The 20,385-nt window shown below is 35.3% G+C and overlaps 4 protein-coding genes across 6 annotated transcripts; 2 read left to right on the top strand and 2 right to left on the bottom strand.

Annotated features, from left to right (window-relative positions):
• Positions 1-3,065: 3,065 nt before the first annotated feature.
• Positions 3,066-4,278, top strand: LOC125191191 (uncharacterized). Of its 2 annotated transcripts, none has more exons than XM_048088689.2 (5): positions 3,066-3,279; positions 3,365-3,423; positions 3,540-3,606; positions 3,753-3,811; positions 3,912-4,278. In XM_048088689.2, the coding sequence occupies exons 1-5, from the start codon at positions 3,222-3,224 to the stop codon at positions 4,092-4,094; spliced, it is 426 nt and encodes a 141-aa protein (XP_047944646.1). In that variant the 5' UTR covers positions 3,066-3,221; the 3' UTR covers positions 4,095-4,278. The 2 variants fall into 2 exon arrangements, with proteins under 2 accessions (XP_047944646.1, XP_047944647.1); XM_048088690.2 differs by having other exon boundaries at positions 3,086-3,279; positions 3,936-4,278.
• A 3,750-nt stretch (positions 4,279-8,028) lies between these two features.
• LOC125186703 (uncharacterized) lies at positions 8,029-12,198 on the top strand. 2 transcript variants are annotated; one of them, XM_048083126.2, is made up of 6 exons: positions 8,029-8,324; positions 8,918-9,889; positions 10,142-10,315; positions 10,767-10,909; positions 11,570-11,680; positions 11,798-12,198. In XM_048083126.2, the coding sequence occupies exons 1-6, from the start codon at positions 8,190-8,192 to the stop codon at positions 11,847-11,849; spliced, it is 1,587 nt and encodes a 528-aa protein (XP_047939083.2). In that variant the 5' UTR covers positions 8,029-8,189; the 3' UTR covers positions 11,850-12,198. The 2 variants fall into 2 exon arrangements, with proteins under 2 accessions (XP_047939083.2, XP_047939085.2); XM_048083128.2 differs by having other exon boundaries at positions 8,197-8,324; positions 8,868-9,889.
• A 79-nt stretch (positions 12,199-12,277) lies between these two features.
• Positions 12,278-14,477, bottom strand: LOC125190868 (uncharacterized). Its single transcript, XM_048088282.2, has 5 exons — positions 13,825-14,477; positions 12,884-13,615; positions 12,744-12,808; positions 12,591-12,662; positions 12,278-12,515 (listed from the first exon to the last, which is right to left on the bottom strand). The coding sequence occupies exons 1-5, from the start codon at positions 14,155-14,157 to the stop codon at positions 12,380-12,382; spliced, it is 1,338 nt and encodes a 445-aa protein (XP_047944239.1). The 5' UTR covers positions 14,158-14,477; the 3' UTR covers positions 12,278-12,379.
• A 122-nt stretch (positions 14,478-14,599) lies between these two features.
• LOC125190545 (homeobox protein knotted-1-like LET12) lies at positions 14,600-18,262 on the bottom strand. Its single transcript, XM_048087874.2, has 6 exons — positions 17,735-18,262; positions 16,828-16,948; positions 15,536-15,729; positions 15,294-15,425; positions 15,066-15,202; positions 14,600-14,993 (listed from the first exon to the last, which is right to left on the bottom strand). Exons 1-6 carry the CDS (start codon positions 18,116-18,118, stop codon positions 14,954-14,956), a joined length of 1,008 nt encoding a protein of 335 aa, XP_047943831.1. The 5' UTR covers positions 18,119-18,262; the 3' UTR covers positions 14,600-14,953.
• Positions 18,263-20,385: the final 2,123 nt, after the last annotated feature.

The raw sequence follows: 20,385 nt of genomic DNA, 5'->3' as shown, positions 1-20,385 counted from the left end.
AGTGTTTCAAAAATATCAACACAATGCTTTGAAAATGTCAATACAATGCTTTGAGAATGTTAACACATTGCTTATATCGACATTATACATATATTATGTTGTACGAAAAAATTAAAAAATTTCGGAATTTTTTTCAACGGAACATATGCAAGTGAGATGTCCAGAGCCTTTGTCCTAGTGGCAAGCAGCTTAGACATCAATGTATGAGGTGCCGAGTTCGAGCCCTCTTAACCTCAGTTGTAATTTCCTCCTTTCTTAGGAGTTTATATATAATATCTTCCTTCAGGTAGGAGTTAATTTTTGAAAAAAAAAAAAAAAAAAAAAAAAAAAAAAAAAAAAAACAAACATATGCAAGTGAGATCTCGTTAGAATCCTTATGAAATTATCTTTAATTTGATATATGTTGTGCAAAAAAAAAATTTTAATCGAGAAAGTTATATGTATTTTAAAATTATGAGATATTTTTCAAAAGTTAGTTACAACTTATTTATTGTAAATTGACATTAATACCATTATTGACGTTTTTTGTTGATCGTATTGACATTTCAGACTTGATGATCTAGGCCCTTAATTTGAATATCTAATGACTATTATTTAATTGTAGTTAACAATTAAGTATTAAGTTAGCAATATAACACTCCCCTTTAATTGCATATCTATCATAGAGTGATACATTTTGTTTGAACTATTGTTATTGTTGTTTTATTATTAGTTTGTACAAAATAAATACCCTTCAGTTCCTTAAATTTTGTCACATTTTTTTTATTTATGTCCGTCATGTAAAATTTGTCACATCGCTTTTCACCATTTTAGTAGTGGACCACATATTCCACTAACTCATTCCAACTCACATTTTATTATAAAACTAATATATATTTCATCCGTCCCACAAGAATATGCATTCTTTCCTTTTTAGTCCTCCCACAAGAATATGCACTTCCTAATTTTGAAAACTATTTTCTCTCCAATGAGGTGAGACTCATTTTCCACTAACAATATTTTATTTACTTTTTCTTTTTACCTTTCTCTTACTTTACTAATTTTGTATTAAAACTTGTGCTAAATTCAAAGTGCATATTCTTTGGGGATGGGAGTATAAAAATAGGATTCACTCTACACTAATTTTTTCAATTAATTTTTCATTGCATTTCTTAAATCACGTGTCTGATCAAAGTGTAACAAAAATGTATCTGATCAAATTGTAACAAAAATTAAGAGACTTAAGGGAATACTAAAATAAATAACAAAATAAGAAATGAAACATAAAATTGAAACCTATAATCATCGACGAAAAAATAGTGGAGTAAAAAAAATCCAAAGCTGAGTTATTGATGAATACTAATTTGTCGGTAAACGACTTCAATAAATGTTTATTATTTACCGACATACTACTTCATCGTTGTAATGATAGTTTCGGATGAAAACTTACCAACGGAAGCCGCCATTTGGTACTCCTTCCGTCCCAAAAAAAATGTCCTACTTGTGAGATGATACGAAATTTTAAGAGGTTTTGCTTTGTAATTTAAATGGAGAGAAAAAATATAATACTATTTATATTAGTGTGAGAGATAATTTTTTCTAAAAGTAAAAATGTGACATCTTTAGTGGGACAAACTAAAAAAGAAAAATGTGACATTTTTTATGGACCGAGAGAGTAATATATACAACCTCCGTCCGCGAATAGGAGTCTCATTTTTCATTTTAGTCTGCCCACGAATATAAATCTCGATTCATTTTTATTATAAATAGTAATAGGGTCTCTTATTCCACTCACATTTCATTTAAAAACTATATACAAATGAGACCCATATTCTACTAACTTTTTTCTCAGCTACTTATTTTTAACCTTTCTTAAAACCCATGTCGTCATGAAATGGAAATGCTAATAGCGGACAGAGAAATTCGTTCGTAGCGACAATATTTGTTAAGACGTTTGTTCTTCATAGATAATTAAAGGGTATCACCTTTGAGATTTATGTTGAAATAAATCGATCGGTAAACTCCACTTCTTTTTTAATACAGTAATTTTTCATATAGCACCACGCCTAAATGAAATGTTCATTATTCCAAAAGTAATCTCAATATGAAGTAAGCCAAATTGTGCTATATACTGCTTTACCATTGAATTCAAACATGTTGTTGTTGGATGGGGTCCTACCCATTGCCCATTCCTGTTTGCCAGCTACGTTGAACAGACAAGCAAATTACCCTGTGCCCTAGCTCAAGAGAGAGAAAGTGAGAGGGAGATGAATGATGCCATTATAGCTTTACATGATGGTGGCTTTTGTCGGATCGTCTTACTATACTCATATTTCAATCCAAATTCATATCGCCTTGCATGCCCTATTTTTGTATACATGTCAAACAATCTGACATAAGATTCTCCTACATTTAAACGCGTTATTGAAAATTCTCAATTCTTGTCCCACATCGACTTGATGATGATCTTGTCTCATCTACATTTTATTTATTAACCATCCCTATTGTTAGGCCCTTTAAGGTGGTGAATAACTCATTTCTATATGGTATCAAAACAGGCCCCAGTGAATATAAAACTCTTTGTCTTTGCGTGTCGAAGTCTGAAGTGCATATATTCTAGATGAAGCCCGGTGGGTCAAGACTCAAATCCAATTGCATGAACCATCTCCACCAATATGTGGTTGGTAATAGAAAGTAACTCTTATGAAATTGAGGTATATTTCAGGCATTATTGCTGGTACCATCTTTTCATTTCACAACAAGCATTCTTGTTTGGGATTTTTAATGAAATATTTGCAAATTCAAAGGGAATGGAGCCCTCAATCTCAGTTTTGTCCACATAAGAAAACGACTTTGAAGCAACATTAAGTTGTTAACTATACCTTATCAGGAATTTTCAACTCACTAATTTAGTGTCACTTTTCAAAGTAAGACTAATCAACTGAACAATAACTCTAACAACATTAATAAAAAAGAATGATATATATGAGTCCAAATAGCATTAAAACCATGTCATATCATCGAGGAACTAGAATGGGACCATTGTGGTCTTGCACATTTTTGATTTGGCGATGTAACATGTTTGTGTATATAAACAAAAGATCTGAGCCTGGCTTCTTGTCATATATGTTGAAGGTGTAAGACATATTCTTCCTCCACATTCCAAATCTTGATTCATTTAAGATAGTTCTAAATCCGAACACTGTCCTATAAAATTATTGTTCTCTCCTAAACAAGCAATTATGAAGTCTGCCATATCTCTGCTACTTCTATTACTTCTCATCATTCATCAAGCTCAAGGTGTGTTAACATTAATTTAATCATCTTCTCGAGTTTCGTTTCGTGTTCATATATTTGAAATTTGTTGCTGTTATATACTGTGAAGGTATGGGAGTGATCAGAAAAGGAAGTTTAACTCATAGTAGTCAGCAATTCATGAGCCATGTAAGTATTTAATTCTCATCTACTTTGAGTCACATAATAAATTTGATTGGGTTTCATAACTTAGCAGACTTGATTAATAAAGAAAATCTCTCTTTTTTTTCTCTCTTGTGCTACAGAAAACTCTCGAGGAAAAGACTGACAAAGATGTCGATAACAGCGTGTGGGAAAGCAAGAATTTCTCAGGTAGAAAAGAAGAAAATAAAGCTTATCTTGAGCAATAGTTATAAAGATTTCTGAGCCTTAGAATGTCTGTTATTTTGTACAGTTACCAAGATAACATTTTAGCGTTGTTACTATTATTAATTGGTTTAACCCAATCTTGTTTGCAGGAAGAGCTAGAAAACTAATGATCACATCTCCGATTCCAACGACCGCAACCGTTGCTAAGGTTGGTTAGTTTCTCAATCACATGCTGAAATTAAACACATGAAATATACTACTCAATTATCCATACATGATTTAGTGGGGAGAAAAATGACCTTAGATAGATGATTTTTGTGGTTCATGTACAGAATGAGAAAAACAGCAACAAAGAAAAATCAGCTACAAAAGTGAATTCATCATCCATGGCTGAGCAACGGATGGCGGCCGACGAGACATATCCGGGTATACTAGACATAGCCGGAATGGATTATTCTCAGGCAAGAAGAAAACCTCCGATTCACAACTAAGCTTCATATATCAATCTATGGAATAATTAAACTATGCATATGTAAATTAGCTACAGCAATCCTATATTGTGAACAGGTAGAAATTAAATACAGTATGTTAATTGCCACTTATGTTTTGGGTTAGAAACTAGCTAGTAAGATTTTGTAAACAAAAATATGATGAATGCATGATTAGTTTATCGGATGCATGTTTGTCACAATCTAATTATCGGACTCTTTGTAGTTCATAACTTTAATTTAATGCTGATTAGTATAATAGTATATGTAATTCATGATGTGCTTATTGTAGCCGCCACAATCTTTTTACATGAAATCTTGTATGTGTCTCATATTCATATTTGTATTTTAATCCCCATTTATACAAATTAAATTTAGCTATTGTAATGAAGAATAGGCAAATAAATAGATAAACATCGGTTTTTTTCTATAAAGAATATGTAGAACTTGTATAATTTTAGCAAACAGCATAATAACATTAATCATGCACGGTCCACATACAACGACATAAAGCAATTTAAGGGCACAACCAAATTATGTATTTTGAATTTTAAAGTCAACTAGTACATGTCAAAATTCAATTAACTATGTATGTGCATGTGATGAACGTCACTCAACTAGTATAAGAAAACAAAATAATGATCTTCATGTGTTAGAATACTGAATATGAAAAATATCAAAATATTGATATATCAGACTTATGGTACCGTAAAAACACTGAATATTCAGTATATCGTGTTTATTTGAGTATACTGAACTGATTTCATTATTTGTATTTCTTATTGTAGAACAAGAAGTACTCCTACTAAATTTCTTTTTTTTTTTTATTATAAGTCGTACTGACTCGTATACATTTTCTATATTAATGTAAAAGAAACATGAGAAATAATTGCTAGTTATGAAGAGTCTACATTGGTACAATACAAGTGATATTAATTGGTGAAAAAAAAAAAAGTGAATCTATTTCTATGATTAAAATTCTTGCATTAAATTAGGACCATATTGCGCGCACATAGGCATACATAGAAGACATGAAGTGTTCAAAACGATAAATAGATGTGTATGTGTCATGTGCAATAAATATAGGTGCTTTCTACTGCACATAATGAATCATAATGAATGCAAGGTGTGTATGTGTGTGAATAATAAATATAGATAAATTAAATGATAATGTATGTATCATTTGGCCATGTGTTGTCCTTGTATTACATGGATAAGAGTATTAAATGCATATGCATTGACTGTCTAGAAATTTGAAGGTTCATCATTTCTATATGAATTGGAATTCCGACTACAGTGCACCATATGTAGTAAGTATCATTTCTCACCACATTGATGCAAGTGTGTTATTTCAGTCATTTTTAAATTAAATGTAGAAAAAAGCAACCCCTTTTATAAACAATTGTGGGGCTAATCATCGATAAACATATTAACACGTCAGCAAAATATACATAGTATGTATGTAGTACTCCATGTTTTTTAACTATACAATAAATAATAGTACAACATAATATAGGGGTTAGGGGTACGTTAGAATGACAACATCTCTTAAAGTAACATCATATCACAATTCCTAGCCAATCATTTGTACACGTGGATGAATAATCAGTTGCCATGTGGCAATCATAAAAATGATCAAGGGTAAATTTTCTCGGCCAGCAATATTCAATACACTAGACAGCAATTTTTCTCGGGCAGCAATATCCAATACGCTATACAGCAATCTATAAATTGTTGTCTAGCGTTTATACTATTGTTGTGGAGCGTTTATAATATTGCTAGATATGTGACGTCACGATGTTGTTACTTTAACACAAACATCATAAACTGGATCAATTCATATAAAAATCATTAATTAGATATTAGTTATATTTATTATTTTTCTAATTATAACCTATAAAAATCATCCTATTTGAACTCCTATGTACTCCCTCCGTCCCATTAAAGATGACTCACTTTCCTTTTTGGTTTGTCCCAACCAAGATGACCCATTACTTAAAATGGAAACCCATTTATCTCTACCTTATCCCCTCTCTCTTACTTTACTCTCTCCATTTAACACACAAAATAAAGTTGCATAAAATCTCGTGCCGCCCAAGAAATGGGTCATCTTCCTTGGGACGGAGGGAGTATTTACAATGGTGTTTGTCTCCTCTTTGGGAGGGTTTAGGCCCGGTTTGGCCCATCGATTTTAATCGATTACTACTATACGCTTACTAATTAGGTTCGAATAAATAATATTTCCTCGGTCCATTTAAAATAGTTATGTACAATATGAGTTTTAATGTAAAATTAATTAATATGAAATAGAAAGGGATAAAAAGTACGAGAGAAAGAGAAAATATAGATAAAATAGGAGACGAAAGGATAAAAAGTGAATAACAAATTAGAGTAACTTTCCATTTTAGAATGGAGCTAATTTCGATGGACGGACGAAAAACAAAAAAATAAAACTATTTTTTTGGACTAAAGATAAAACAGAAATTTTTGTCCACAATAAATGTTGTGTTTCTCTTTTCTTTCATTTTTTTTGAAGCAACATGTCACTATAATTTGGTAATTACTTCATTTTATTTGAAGACATCTCAACCAATAAGCTTGACTTCTAAGAATTTGTCATTTTTACAAGAATATTTTTGTTACGCATAACTTTTACTGCTCAAATTTTGTGTATACGACAATGTCGCCATGATTGTACCTTACATTATATATTTGATTGTGCCTAGTATAAAAAGGGAAGGGATTTTTTACATAATGTGTTGTATCATATATGCTACTCATAATGCTCTTAATTTTATTCCCCATAGTTATATTTTATGTTTTCTCCTAATTAAAAGCAGTAGTACTATTTATTATAGCAACTAAACAAAATGTGTCATGTATTGTCCATTAAATTGCAATTGAAATAGTGTCCATTGAATTGTCCTTGAATCACATGCAGTTAATTTATTGTCGTTTCGGTTGGATGGAAGTGAATCGATTCTGCCCCATGGTTATTTAAATGTAATTTTCCATCTAATTTAACTGATAATGACCTTAAAAGAAATTTCATCTTCACTTAACTTTACTTGGAAGGCCTTTTAATTTACTGATCCATGGATAGCGATGTACCATTAATTTACTGACCCTAAGGGTGTGTTTGAATTTACTGACCCTATTAGACGTGGACCGGATACAATTATTATTGAAATTGTTATTCCGAGGAAATCAAGTAGAGAAGAAGGATGAAAAGAAAAATAAAGAAGGGACTCATACATTTGAAAGAGTTTAGGAAAATAAATTCATACTTTTACTTAATTTGGGTTTAGGCGTTCCTCCAAATGTAAGAGCATCCACAATAGCTACGAACTTCTCATATGCTAGCAATAGGCAAGCTACAAAACTCATCCACAAAACTTCATCAAGGACTTCCCATAGTCTGTCACGTCATCAAGGACTTCTTGCCGCATAGCAATAGGCCAGCCGACACTCTAGCCAAGCAAATAAATTCACAAATACAGAATTAAAATTGGACACAAATATGGAGAAAGTGCAATGATAGTCTCATAAATTTTTTTAAAAAAATACATAGGTCAATTAAAAAATAAAAAGTTATAATGCAATAAAAAATACATCTAAAAGCTTCACACACGCGGCCCTCCCCATCTCACTCGTCGAAGTCCTCTTGGCCATCCTTGGTGGCATCGACATCTCCAGCAGCATCTCCAGTGGCGGGCTCGCCGCGGTCGTCGACCCTCATCCCCAAAGCGCGCCTCATATCATCGATGAGGCTCTCCAGATAATTCTTGTATTTCGATGAGATATTCATTAAAACAAGTGGTATGAATGAAATGAAGTGCAACGAACCGTATATATAGATTTAAAATAAAATATTTAAAAAATAAAAATAAAATAAAAGTCGAAATTATGTCGACAGTCGACAGATGCGCGCGCACAAACAGAGACAGACAGATTTCGATTAACATCACCATTTTAGCTGAGTCCTCATTCATTCCTCGCCATTTCTTTCAATCATCGATATATACAATCCCCACAAACCTTTGTTTTCTTTTCTTTGGTTGGAGAGGAACAGAAACGGAGAAGAATCATCATCACCAGATGGGATCGGGCATCAGCCGAACGTGCTCGGCCTCCCACTCTCGCCCCGCCCCCCGGAAATTCCCTCGCCCCACCATCAGGCGCTCTATCTCCTCACTTCTCATATGCGGCGCCTCCTCCTCCTCACCCACCGAGGTATGAAATGTGAATTCCAAAAGGACGCTAATTGAATTTGGATTTACTCTTTTTACTATCTGTGTTTCCTTCAATTACCCTCATTCCTGAAATGTACTAGTATAAGGTTAGATTAAATTTACAATTGGGGGAAAGCCCCTTCCTTGTGGTTAGATTAAATCTAATGCTACAAAACCAGAAATTGTGGATTTTAGAATATTCAAATTCGAACAAGATTGATGATCAACGAATGCTACTAAAGGTGTTTGAACAATTACTAATTCATTATGTCAATTAATGCACTGGAAATCCATCCATTTTAAATGATTAAACTTGTTGGGTTTATTAGGATCATTGTATTTATTATCAGGACTACCTGGTAAGCAACATTAGTCCGTTCTCAACCCGATTTGGTTCTGGTATCTAAGAATGGGCTGCGTGTTATGATAATCTCTTCAGAGCTTCAGTTAAATGGTCAATTAACGGTTTGTTCTTTCATATGCTATTGGGGAATGCGTATAGCTTGTTTCTTCACCTAAATGTTTTATATGCATCTATTGACAGGAGTGGGTATATTAGGTGTTACTTATACGGCTTGCCATTTTTTACTGTAGATGGAAGATTATCCAGCTGAATTACTGGTAAGTTCTGCAGAACATAGTCGTAGAAAGAAGTTGAAAGTGCCAAGAAGAAATTCTGATTCGTCAGAGGGAAAGGGAGATGACCTGATCAGCGTCAAAAGTGAAAGTGTGGTCTCATCTAGAAGACTTTTGGGTGCATATGATAATTCTATTCTTGAAGTTGGTTCAAGCCATGATGATACTAGTGATAGAAGGAAATGGCTCCATGAAAGTAGGGAGTTGGTTCCTTCTCATCAATCCATAGGCACCTCAAGATGTGATGGAACTGCTAGTAGTTCATATGGAGATCAACCATCTCCTATTCTTTTGTCTGGAAATGAAATGTCCAGTATTGGTCATATCAGTGGCATAAATTGCAACGTGAAAGGTGATGCATCTCAAAGTGGTCAAGGGTTCAATAACACAAGCAGAGTATATTGTGATGTTCTTAGAGAATCTTTTCTGGGTGAAGTTTCAGTTGGAAATAATGTCTCTGGGGAAATAGATTACTCCAATTCGAACTTTGGCTCTTCTTTTGTTTCTGATTCACCTTTGGAATTCCATTTATCGAGAGGCAATATTCCTCAGGAAGCAGCACCTTCAGGTTTGGATTTTCTGGTATCAGAAAGGGAACAAAATAGACAAAATGAGAATCTACATCATGTTGACGTGGTGAGTACATTAGATACTTTGACTGCTAATTCTGCTGAAATAAACCGCCATGAGGCTAGAAGGAATAGCAGAAGATTATTTTGGGATGCGTTTTCAAGGCGTGGTTCTAGGAGGCGTACAAATTCCAGAACATATTTGTTTTCGTCTGCTGGCTCTGATCATTTGAGATTTCCTGACAGACAGCTCCTTGATTTTAGTGGTGGATTTAGTGATGATGAGTTTGTAGGAGATTTAGGTTCTCATAGAAGTAGATCTCCAGGCAGTAATGATCAAAATTTGATGCCCAGACATGAGGTACGCATACAACTCTTTCTAAAATTTGCATTTCGGGGGATAATTTGAAAATATACTGAGTGATGGGTGGTTTATTGATTTATTCTTTTATTGTATCTTTTTTATTTATTCATTTTGTTTCCAGTTCTTAGAAAACTTCAGGATCAATGTGTCGATCCTGTTCATGTGGGGCCTCTGAGAATATCATAATGTCTTTTGGTTCAGTATCTGAGTAGGCCAGTTATAATTTGATTAATTTGATTTTCTGTACAGCTCTGGGATAGACTAGGTGATACTTTTGATTCAACTTATTATCCACCCCCAGCTTGTCCTCGAGGAGTACATGCTGATGGTTCATGCTTGTGCCAGTCCAGTTCATTAGCTGAGGAATCTGGTCCACGCACTGGCATTTCTCGCATAGTTATGCTGGCAGAAGCATTATTTGAGGTAATCTTTGTCATAGTTCTTATAATCTTCAAACTTGGTAATGCATGCTCTTATGCTGCATAAATATTTATACATGTGTAAGTAGAGGGAATTGTTGACTATGTGACATTGGATAGATGAAGTTGGAAGTCAATAAGCCATGTTAAAGGTTGATAAATAGAGCGCTTCATATTGCAAATTTAATGAACTACCACATTCTCTGCACCTAAGCCTCCAATTGAAATCAGACATAGCTATATAGATCTGAAATAACTGATCCAGTTGATTAGTTTATGTTGTTTGTTTCCCGATTTTTCTAAACTGTTTTTTATACAAACATGTTAGTAAAAACTTATGTTTAAGATGTTACAAAGAGCAACAGGGCTCAATTGATGTGTATATCCTTATTTAAGTTCACATCATTCTGATTTATCCTAATAATTGACATCATAATGGTTACTTTGTCAAACAGGTACTTGATCAAATTCATCAACAGCCGCTGTCGCTTTCCTTGTCAGTGACCTCAGTTCCTGCTCCAGAATCAGTTGTTGATTCTTTTCTGGTGAAGACACATGGGAAGTCAGAAAAATTGGAATGTGCAGATGATGTATCACAGTAAGTTTTGTCCTTCCTTTTGCAATGTTCGTCTAAGTAGAAAAGAGAAATTTTCTAGAACTGGGTGGCGTGTTTCTTTCTTCATTCCTTATCAATTTATGAATGGAAAATTATTACTATGCTCGTAAATACGATAGAGAGAGAGAGAGTTGAGGCTAAAAGAATGAAATACATCGCCTTTGGTGTTTTCTTTCACAAGATGGAAAGATATTTCATATTTGGTTTTGATCGATTGTTTGTATCTGTAACCAAAACATCCAAATACATTCTCATTCTCCATTCATTTTATCGTTCAAATTTAGGCGAGACTATATGGTAACGGGAAGAATCCTAAATTTGGACATATAACCACACATATCACTCTTATGTATATTAGACTCCAATGGAATAGCTTACCTAAAATGAATCATTGCACTCACCCCACTTGTAATACAGTTTAAAGTTGGATAGATACTACTGCAGTTATAAAGTGATAGATTTCAGAAAGCGGGAACCATAACTAATGGGTTCAAAAGTCAAAACTCATGTGAACAATTAGAGAATGGCATTATTTGTAGAGTGTCCAGATAGTATATTCTAGCTCGACATGACAAATGGTTATTTTCGTTGATATGAGCTTTGCTTCTGATTGTTCTTGTGTATGATGAAATTGCAATGCAGGTGTTATATATGCCTGGCTGAGTATGAGGAAGGAGACAAAATACGAGTTCTGCCATGCCATCATGAGTATCATGCGTCCTGTGTGGACAAATGGCTTAAAGAAATACACGGGTATGTGATCATTACAGAGTGTGGACATATTCACCTGTTTTTATCCTGTCGTTTCCTGTTATCTGTGTGTCTCTGCAATTTTCAACTGTAATGCCTGATTCATCTCTGGTGCATCAGTGTGTGCCCACTCTGCAGGGGAGATGTGAGTTTGGGTTCCACAAAGGGCTAAGATTCGTTTGAGGTGGTTAGTTTTGTACATATTTGTTTGAGAAGATGGGTCTTGAGGACCATGTATCTTGATGGAACAATTTTCCATTTATACTCTGGGATCATTGCTGACCCAATAGCAAAATCGAAATATGAGTTGAGCATCCTATGTTAGTGCTTGTACTAAATTTTTCATTCTTACACTGGGAGTCACTGTTTCCCAGTCCTGTATATTAAATGTAGTAGATTGTGTGATCTTTGTACTGGGATGGTGTGTTGTTTTAGCCAAGATGACCATTGTCTAGTTGCACCGTTTGTGGTAAGACGCATGATCTTTGTACTGAAATCATATAAGATCTATCCATTCTGCAGTTGTGTTTCATTTTCTATTCTCTATGGTTTGTTAAGTTGTTGTGTAGTATACATAGATCTGGTGAGAGTGCATATAACTTAAAAATCCAAAGAATGGAATGTAGCATCCACATTCTATAAGTAACAACACATTTGGGCCGATTAAGGAATTTCGGCCATGTCTACATGTCAATGCTACTACTAATATTTAAGATTTGGATGCGAATTCTCATCATCAATTTTGTTGTGTCGTTGATTCCCCATCTCTCTCATGTGCTCCTTGAATTCCTTCCTCACCACGTCTAAAACGACTTCGCCATGTTGATCACACCATGATCTGCATCATCCAGAAAAGAATTGAACTATTAAGACCTTTCTCATTAGCTGTAAAAATGAAACTAGATAGCCTTACTTTGGAAATAGCTTGTTCAAGTCTGCCTTGTCGGCAGGAAGCCTCGTCGAGATGGCTTCAATCTCATCATCTCTGAGCATGATAGAATAGACAAAATGCTTGTTAAGACTACAAACAACAATGGTGTATCGATTCTGAAACTGGGAAACTTACGTTAGATGAGCGCCTGTGTCTCTTCTGATTCGCGATAGCTGCTTCTTTATATTCTCTGCTACGACCTACAACCACATTTTCAAGCAAACAAGCTCAGCATCGCCTACATTTTCTACAGAAATGGTGTATAAATCACAGACCTTATCCACGAAGAAATCAGCTGGCGCCCCATTCGGATGCAACTTCTTCTTGATCTGCCTGGTGTCTGGTCCCTCTCCGACTGGATTCGGAACGAGTTTCCCGCCATAACCTTCTTCCTCATCCACAGATGAAAACTGAGCTATTTCGTGCCTGGGTTCAATCCTCCTCCATTTCTTCAATCCATCAAATCCCCACACCCTCTTCCCCAGTTTCACTTTCTCTTTGCCCTTAGCCTCGTGTAGGCCACAGCTACCGCTTCCCTCTTCCTCTCTCTGAAGGGCGGCCCTCAATGTCGCCTTCTTCACCTTGCCGCTAACACTCCTCTTCCTCTCATCAACCACCGGTGATGGCGAGCTCTCCTCCATGAGAATAGACTTAAAACCATCTCCTCTCTCGTCCGATCTACTGCTGCAGCCTGCATTAACTGCGTCATTCTCCTTCAACTTCCCATGTTTATCCAAAGATGCAAGACCTAAAACAGATGCAACTCCTTTCATTCTTTTCACTCTCAAGCCTCCTTTAGAAGCTGAGATAACTTGTTGATTGGCAGAGCCTTTGTCATCTTTGAGATCTATTTCGGACCATTCGTCGTTTGTAGTCTCCTTGTGCAGCACCCCGACTATCACATTCCGTGCCTCGATCTCAGCTCCTTGAACTGCAAGCCTCTGCAGCAAAGGCCTCTTTGATGCATGATACTCTTCTTCTGATATGCATTTTGCATAGAGCAACTCCTATTAGGACAAAATCCATATCAACAACATGATTTCTTCCTCGTGTCTTCTCTAATTTGAGACATCTATAGTAACAATGTGAAATCAAGATTTCATCTTTAAGCCCACCTCCAAATTGCATAATCTCAGCTAAGAACTCACATATAACTAACCTAGTTAAATCATAACTGTGATTAGCAAATCCATCAGAAAGCAGGTAAATGACTGACCTGTAAGAAGATCAACTTATCCCTCAAGATCGATGGCGGCTCGTGATCAGCAGGCGAGGCAACGAGGGTGTCGAGAAGGTGTGTTCTAAAAGTAGAGACCTCATTTGCAGGAACAATGCCTTCTTTAGAAAGTCCTATCAAGTTGAGTATATGGTGGAATGAATCCTGCTGCCACTTGAGATTATCTGACTGCTGCTTGGACAGGCGTTGCTCGGCCGCCGCGATGGCCGGATGCCGCCTCTTCTTCAAGGAGAAGGGGAGGATTGTCTTGCAAATCGAAGTGATGGAGTCTTGCAATGAGGTGTAGTAGGTGGGAGTGTATGTGTACACCATTTTTCTTGTAAATAATTTTGTGGGATTTTCGTTCTAACTGTATTGAGATCGAAGCTGCTCGGATTTATGGAATTTTCACAATCTGATTTTTACTTTCTATTTTGAGACAGGAAGAAGTGGTTTTCGTTTCTGGTAATTTTTAGCTGAAAGAGATTTTGAATGTAAAGTTAGAAACTAGCCGTTGGGGTTCTAAAGTTTAAACTCTTGGTTTGAGCTGAACGACGGCGTTTCGGGTAGCTCATTAAATGGGCCATATTCTTCACATACGTGGGCTGTTAGACTTATCGGCCCAAATGGTATATATAAACTGGAGTAGTAATCAAACTTCAAATTTTGAAGAATAGTTTATTATGTGGAACCTGGAAACTTTATATTAATCCTAAACTTCATTTTCTGTTTTGCGATTCAAGAAAATGATCGAAACGAAACTTATACTAATAAGTAATAACTAATAAGCACCACAACATTTTATAAACAAAAACAGAGAGAATGACTGAGTCGTGGGAAATCATACAAAACAAAGTTTAAGACAAAACTTTTGCAAGGATTCTACTCGTATAGACTAGGTATTTAACACCACAGATGATATACAAGCCTATAATTCATATTGGTTTCAAGCAATATATAATCCATTATGGGATTCGGCCTCTCGTCTGATGCCAAAAAATACCACGATACAGCTACAGCAGTAGTTCCCCTCTCCCGTTCTTCACTGCGCATAGCTATTGATGTTGGGGGGGGGGGGGGGGGGGGCTTCTGATCAACAAGACCAAGAATATATCTGTCTGTTGCTTCTTCACGAGAATCGCTCATTAGTAGTTTTAGCACCTGTGCCACTGTATGATCGAAGAATCAAGCAGATGGATGCGTAAAAGTTTCAGACCTGGGAATATGGGAGACTAACTTACCTCTTTCGCTTGCTTTTTGGAGTAGATGAAGAAGAGGGATTGCTGTGCCAATTCCTTTTCCGTTGATTGATGAACCAGTTGTTTATCTGCTTTAGTTGCAAACCAGTTTCCTGCACCAGCCTTGCCTTATCTTCCTCCTGGGAGAGCATATTATACAATATCAAGAGTCGAGATGAATAAAGGTTTAATTTGACACAAAGAAGTTGTTTGAGGTCCAGACGAGCTTACTGTAGGATACGGCCATTTAGAATGTGACTGCCACCAGGCTTTCAATACTGACGTGGTATCACCAGGCAGTTTTCCTGCTCTTCTTTTTCGTAGTATTTCTTCTCTGATATCCACAATCTTCTCCTTATAATCCTAGAAAGTGAAAGCTCGTCTTCTTAAAATTAATTCAAACTTCTCTTTTTTTTTGAAAAAGATAAATTTAAACTCAAGGGAGAAGCAGTGTGTTTGAAGTTTTTGTTCACCTGTTTGAGCTCGTGCTTTAACTCTTGCCTCACACGCTCCATCAAGGATCTCTCGGTTTCACTTGGTACCAGGGGACCAAATCCCATGTTGTCTCCTCCATCAAGGCTTTCATCGAATAAGTTAGTCTCACTATCGGCCTGGTCCTCATCATCATCAGACATGGTGGCTCCTGAACCTTCTCCCGGTGCTACACCTGTAGAGAACATACCCAATACATTAATTCAAAATGTTTGGGTCTGATCAATGATGGTGCACAGGGAAATATGAAGAATGATTTAGACAAAGCAAGTCAATAAAGTAGCATCTGCCATGTATGATGCTCTAACAGAACGAGAAAAGGTTATATGGCAATTTAACTTTAGCTTGTAATTGGGCAACAAATAAAAGAGAATCAAATAGTGGTTTCATATCAACAGCTGGAAGTCAGTAGCAGTCTTTCAGAAAGTTTGATCTTTTCATTTCAAAAGCATTCAAGTTAATCTCAACTACTCCATCCGTCCACGAAAAGATTGCCACAATTTCCTTTTCAATCCGTCCGCAAAATATTGTCACTTTCCATTTATAGTAATAGGATCCACACTACTCCATGTACTTAAAGTTGGACCCTTACTTCACTCACACTACCAACTATTTTATTAAAGGTCGTGTCATCCAAAACGTGGAAAATCGTGAACAGAGGGAGTATTGAGTGGTCACTTATGTGATATAAGAGACCTACTACTTACTTTAGTCCTTTGTCACTTCGAAAGTCAATAAGGTAATTCCAACGTGTATATAGTTGGTGCATATAAAGATACATTTAACAGGAAGGTGGTTGCAAATCAAGATGGATAACGAATAACCTTTATGCCAAAGACAATTATCAGTGGGCTAAGCAGGTAGGTTCAGCAGAATTGGGAGGAAATGATACTTCTACAAGAGAAGCTGTGTAGCCTCCAAACCAGGAAACCAACCAAAAAGAATGACTATAAAATAGTACTAGTAGTATAAAAGATCAAGCACGGAGCAAAAGGCATAGCACAATAATTCTACACACGAAAAAAATCAAGGAAATGGGTCTGCCCTACACAAGAATTTTGAAAATTGAAGTGAGTGTAGTTTTTAAAACCATACTACTCCCTTGAACTGATAATAGGGTAGTTTCTAGTCATCCACAAATTTTTGGAAATGACTGAACGAAGAAAGATGGTCTGTGACTAAGTTATGGAGTTTTGGGTATGAAAAACAGATCATAAACTGAAAATGGTTGCAATTTTAAACTAGAATTGGAAACATGGAATCAGATGAAAACCTGTCAAGCTTTGCAGAGATTGCTCAAGCTCCCAACATGCCATGACTGCTTCCATGGCATGAACTCGGACATGTTGCTGCAGTTGTTCTTTAAAGGAGGATAGCAATAGAACATAATGTGTCTGCAAAAAGTTAAATTTTAAGAATTAGGGATTCTGCAACATCATAATTGATTATACTATGATTTCCACTTCTCCCAAATATAATGATTAACATTTTGGAACATCTCAGCTGGAGTCAGGAGTGCTTCAAGAGCATATCTTAGGGTCACAAATATCTATCACAAGAGCAATTTTGAAGGCCATTGAATAATATATTCCAATCAGAAAAATGGTAAATTGTTCCATTAAATGCTAGCCAATGACCAAAGTATGAATGATTATTACTCCAATTTTAGTCAAATCAATGTCAATGTCAGCACAGGTGAAATTAGACAAAATGGATAGAGGGCCTAAGTTGAAAGAGTTTATAGGTTGTCCATTGAGTGGAGAAATCATATAGAAGCATGCAGATTGCAGAGCATGTCACAAGTGGAGCTACATCAAGAATAAGATTCTCAAAAGCACTAAAATATAGAGTTCCAATAATTAGAGTAGAGATAGTAAGAGATTCCGAGTTTGATGCGACAAACAGATATACCTACACACATTACAAGAGTTGGAAGTCCAGCTATATTCCTTTAGGAATCACTACTTCCACAAATATCATCAGATCGAGGTGCTGAAAATTGAATGATACTATTCCCCTAAACTATGCTCTTCACGACGACTTCATCGGCACCGCCTAAGTTATTCAAGCTAATTAAGGATTGAAAGCATCACAAAAGCTAAGCAACCGATTCCAATTCTTCAGAGTTGACTATAGAAGATGAATTGAATTAGTACGTGATAATTGATTGGTGAAATTACCATGAAATTGTCGAGGTCTTTGTCGTCGAGAGGGTGGTGGGAGTGGCCGAGGACGGAGTATTTGGCGAGGACCTGCTGGGAGAGGGCGAGCTGGGCGTCGATTCTGGGGAGCTGGTCGACGGGAGTGGCAATCCGGAGGCAGGAGACGTGCGCCGAGAGAAGCTGATCGTAGAGGGGGTGGGAGAGGATGTCGGCCTTGCACTTGTCCCTCTCCCAGTTGGAGTTGGAGTTGCTCTTGTCTCCGCTGTGATCGCTGGTGGCGGTGGGGCTGGGCCAGTGGTGGTGGTTGAGCCAGGTGGAGGTGGAGGATGGGTGGTGGTGGTCGGAGTAGTGGAGGGGCATTTCTTGGGAGGGGTGGTGGTGGTCCTGCTGCTCAAAGGCCATGCCTTGCCTGCGCTGCGTCAATGAATGAATTGATGATAGGAGTCTCTATTGTTTCTCTCAGCTATTAATAGGAGTAATCCAATTCTAGAGAGAGAGAGAGGGAAATGGAGTTCCAAGTGTTGAATGGAGTATGGACGATGAAGTTGAGGCTGCTTTTTTTTCTTTGCCTTGCTTAAAACAAAAATCTTGACAAATTTTTCTAGCCTCGGCTAGGGCTACATTCGTCAATTCATATTAATATGATGTCCCATTTTCTTTTTCCTATTTCGTGTTTGGAACAATTAATTTATAGAGTGAACTAAATAAATGGTATCTTATCTTTTTCACTTTTGCACGTAAATGGTATCTGATCTTTATTTTATATCGCTTTTGGTACCTATAAATCACATTTTTGATACCTGATGCAATTTTCTTCCCAAAATACCCTCTAAACAAATACATTTTCTCATTTATGTCATAAAGAATATTTTACGTATACATAAAATTAGTAGCAAAAGTGATATTGTAATATCTTCTCTCATTCTCCTCACTCTTTATACTATTGTTATTAATCAATATTAATATTATTATTTTGATGTTATAAATTAATAATTAATTTATTTTTAATATCATTTAAATATAGTTAATTATAATTATATTTAATTATTATAAAAATATTATTGTTATAATACTAAAAACTATTAGTAATTAATAAATAATTATAGTATAATTATATAAATTACTCTCTCCGTCCCGAATAATTCGGGTCACTTTGATCGGGTACGGGTTTTAAGAATTGTAATGAAAAGTGGGTTGAAAAAGTTAGTGGAATGTGGATCCTATAGTTTTATAATAAAATGTGAGTAGGAATGAGTTAGTGGAATATGGAGTCCACTACCAAAAATGGTAAAAGTGAAATGGGACAAATTATGTGGGACGGACTGAAATGGAAAACTGGGACGAATTATCTGGGACGGAGGGAGTATGAATCATATAATATTATGTAGTAATAATTGTGAATTGTATTCATAATGATATTAAGAGTTGAATATTTTTAGTTGGGTGTTTCAATCTTAAAATGAGTATAAAGTAATTTAATAAAAAAATATTCAATTGATTTAATTATTTTAAATAATTAATTTAATTAGACATTTTTGTTCTTGATTTTTATTATGAATGCAATTGATGTATGTATAAAAAAGTAAAAGGAAAGAAGAAAAAGAAGATAAAAGAAAAAAAAGAAAGAAGAAGATAAATAAACTAAGGAGAAAAAAAGAGAGAAGAAAGTAAGATAAAATACTAAAAAAAGGAAGAAAATGAAGAAAAAAGAATGAAGAATAAACTAAAAAAGAAATAAGAAAGGAAGAAAAAATAATCACATATTTGGTACTCCCTCCGTTCCATAGTAATGGAGGCAAAACTTTTCAGCACGGAGATTAAGAAAAATTGTGTTAGGTGAGTTAAGTAAAGAGAGAATAAAGTGAAAAATGAAAAAGGTAGAGAGATGAAGATAGAAAAAAGTAAGAGAGGGTAAAGTAGGTGTGGAAAAATGAGTTGATTTTTACTAAAAAGGGAAATGACTCTATTACTATGGAACGGACGGAAATGGAAAAACGCCTCTATTACTATGGAACGGAGGGAGTATTATTTAATTGAAATTTCCAAAAACATCCTCCATAACAAAAAAATCACATGTTTAGTACCTGAGGTTATTTTTGTCACAAGGTACCAAAAATGATATAAAATAAAAATTAAGTATCATTTATGTGCGAAATTGAAAGATCAGATACAATTTATTTGTATATATGTAGTTCACTCTAATTTATAATTGAACTCAAACCACACACCAAACTCTCGCACACAACCATTATATTGAATGTATTTTACAATTAAAAGAATGAAAAGTTGGATGGTAATTTGTATGTTCATTTATTAGTTCCTTTAGGTTGTTTCGTTTCATGGAATTGGACTTGCAAAATTAGAAATGAAGCTTTTAATTTTAAATCTAATGGTTGGTAGTTGTAAAGATATTTGGATTTAGAATTGAAGTTCAATTTCAATTTCTTCCAATTCTATAATTTAAATTTCATATTAAAAGTGAATAAATGAAATTCCAAATAGTTACTTAGTTTATAAAATTTGACAATAAATGAAATTCCAAATAGTTACTTAGTTTATAAAATTTGACACTGTTACACACAACACACAAACTTGCACATACACTACTATACATGCACACTCAAACAAACTACTCCTATTAGTATATAATTTCTGCAAATTCATCTCTA

This window comes from Salvia hispanica, chromosome 5, assembly GCF_029641045.1.
Source record: "Salvia hispanica isolate PSC_SH4W2 chromosome 5, Shi_PSC_v1, whole genome shotgun sequence".
NCBI classification, from domain to species: Eukaryota; Viridiplantae; Streptophyta; class Magnoliopsida; order Lamiales; family Lamiaceae; genus Salvia; species Salvia hispanica.
This window is presented reverse-complemented; position numbering and strand designations above follow the sequence as displayed.

Excerpts from the sequence above, each read along its gene's own strand:
- LOC125190868 (XM_048088282.2), bottom strand. The coding sequence starts at position 14,157 with ATGGTGTACACATACACTCCCACCTACTACACCTCATTGCAAGACTCC. Across the intron at positions 13,616-13,824 it reads ATAAGTTGATCTTCTTACAG|GAGTTGCTCTATGCAAAATG; the intron begins GTCAGTCATTTA and ends TTGTCCTAATAG. Across the intron at positions 12,809-12,883 it reads CTGATTTCTTCGTGGATAAG|GTCGTAGCAGAGAATATAAA; the intron begins GTCTGTGATTTA and ends ATGTGGTTGTAG.
- LOC125190545 (XM_048087874.2), bottom strand. The coding sequence starts at position 18,118 with ATGGCCTTTGAGCAGCAGGACCACCACCACCCCTCCCAAGAAATGCCC. Across the intron at positions 15,730-16,827 it reads ATCTCTGCAAAGCTTGACAG|GTGTAGCACCGGGAGAAGGT; the intron begins GTTTTCATCTGA and ends TGTTCTCTACAG. Across the intron at positions 15,426-15,535 it reads TAAAGCACGAGCTCAAACAG|GATTATAAGGAGAAGATTGT; the intron begins GTGAACAAAAAC and ends TTCACTTTCTAG.
- LOC125186703 (XM_048083126.2), top strand. The coding sequence starts at position 8,190 with ATGGGATCGGGCATCAGCCGAACGTGCTCGGCCTCCCACTCTCGCCCC. Across the intron at positions 8,325-8,917 it reads CCTCCTCCTCACCCACCGAG|ATGGAAGATTATCCAGCTGA; the intron begins GTATGAAATGTG and ends TTTTTACTGTAG. Across the intron at positions 9,890-10,141 it reads ATTTGATGCCCAGACATGAG|CTCTGGGATAGACTAGGTGA; the intron begins GTACGCATACAA and ends TTTTCTGTACAG.
- LOC125191191 (XM_048088689.2), top strand. The coding sequence starts at position 3,222 with ATGAAGTCTGCCATATCTCTGCTACTTCTATTACTTCTCATCATTCAT. Across the intron at positions 3,280-3,364 it reads CATCATTCATCAAGCTCAAG|GTATGGGAGTGATCAGAAAA; the intron begins GTGTGTTAACAT and ends TATACTGTGAAG. Across the intron at positions 3,812-3,911 it reads CGACCGCAACCGTTGCTAAG|ATGATTTTTGTGGTTCATGT; the intron begins GTTGGTTAGTTT and ends GACCTTAGATAG.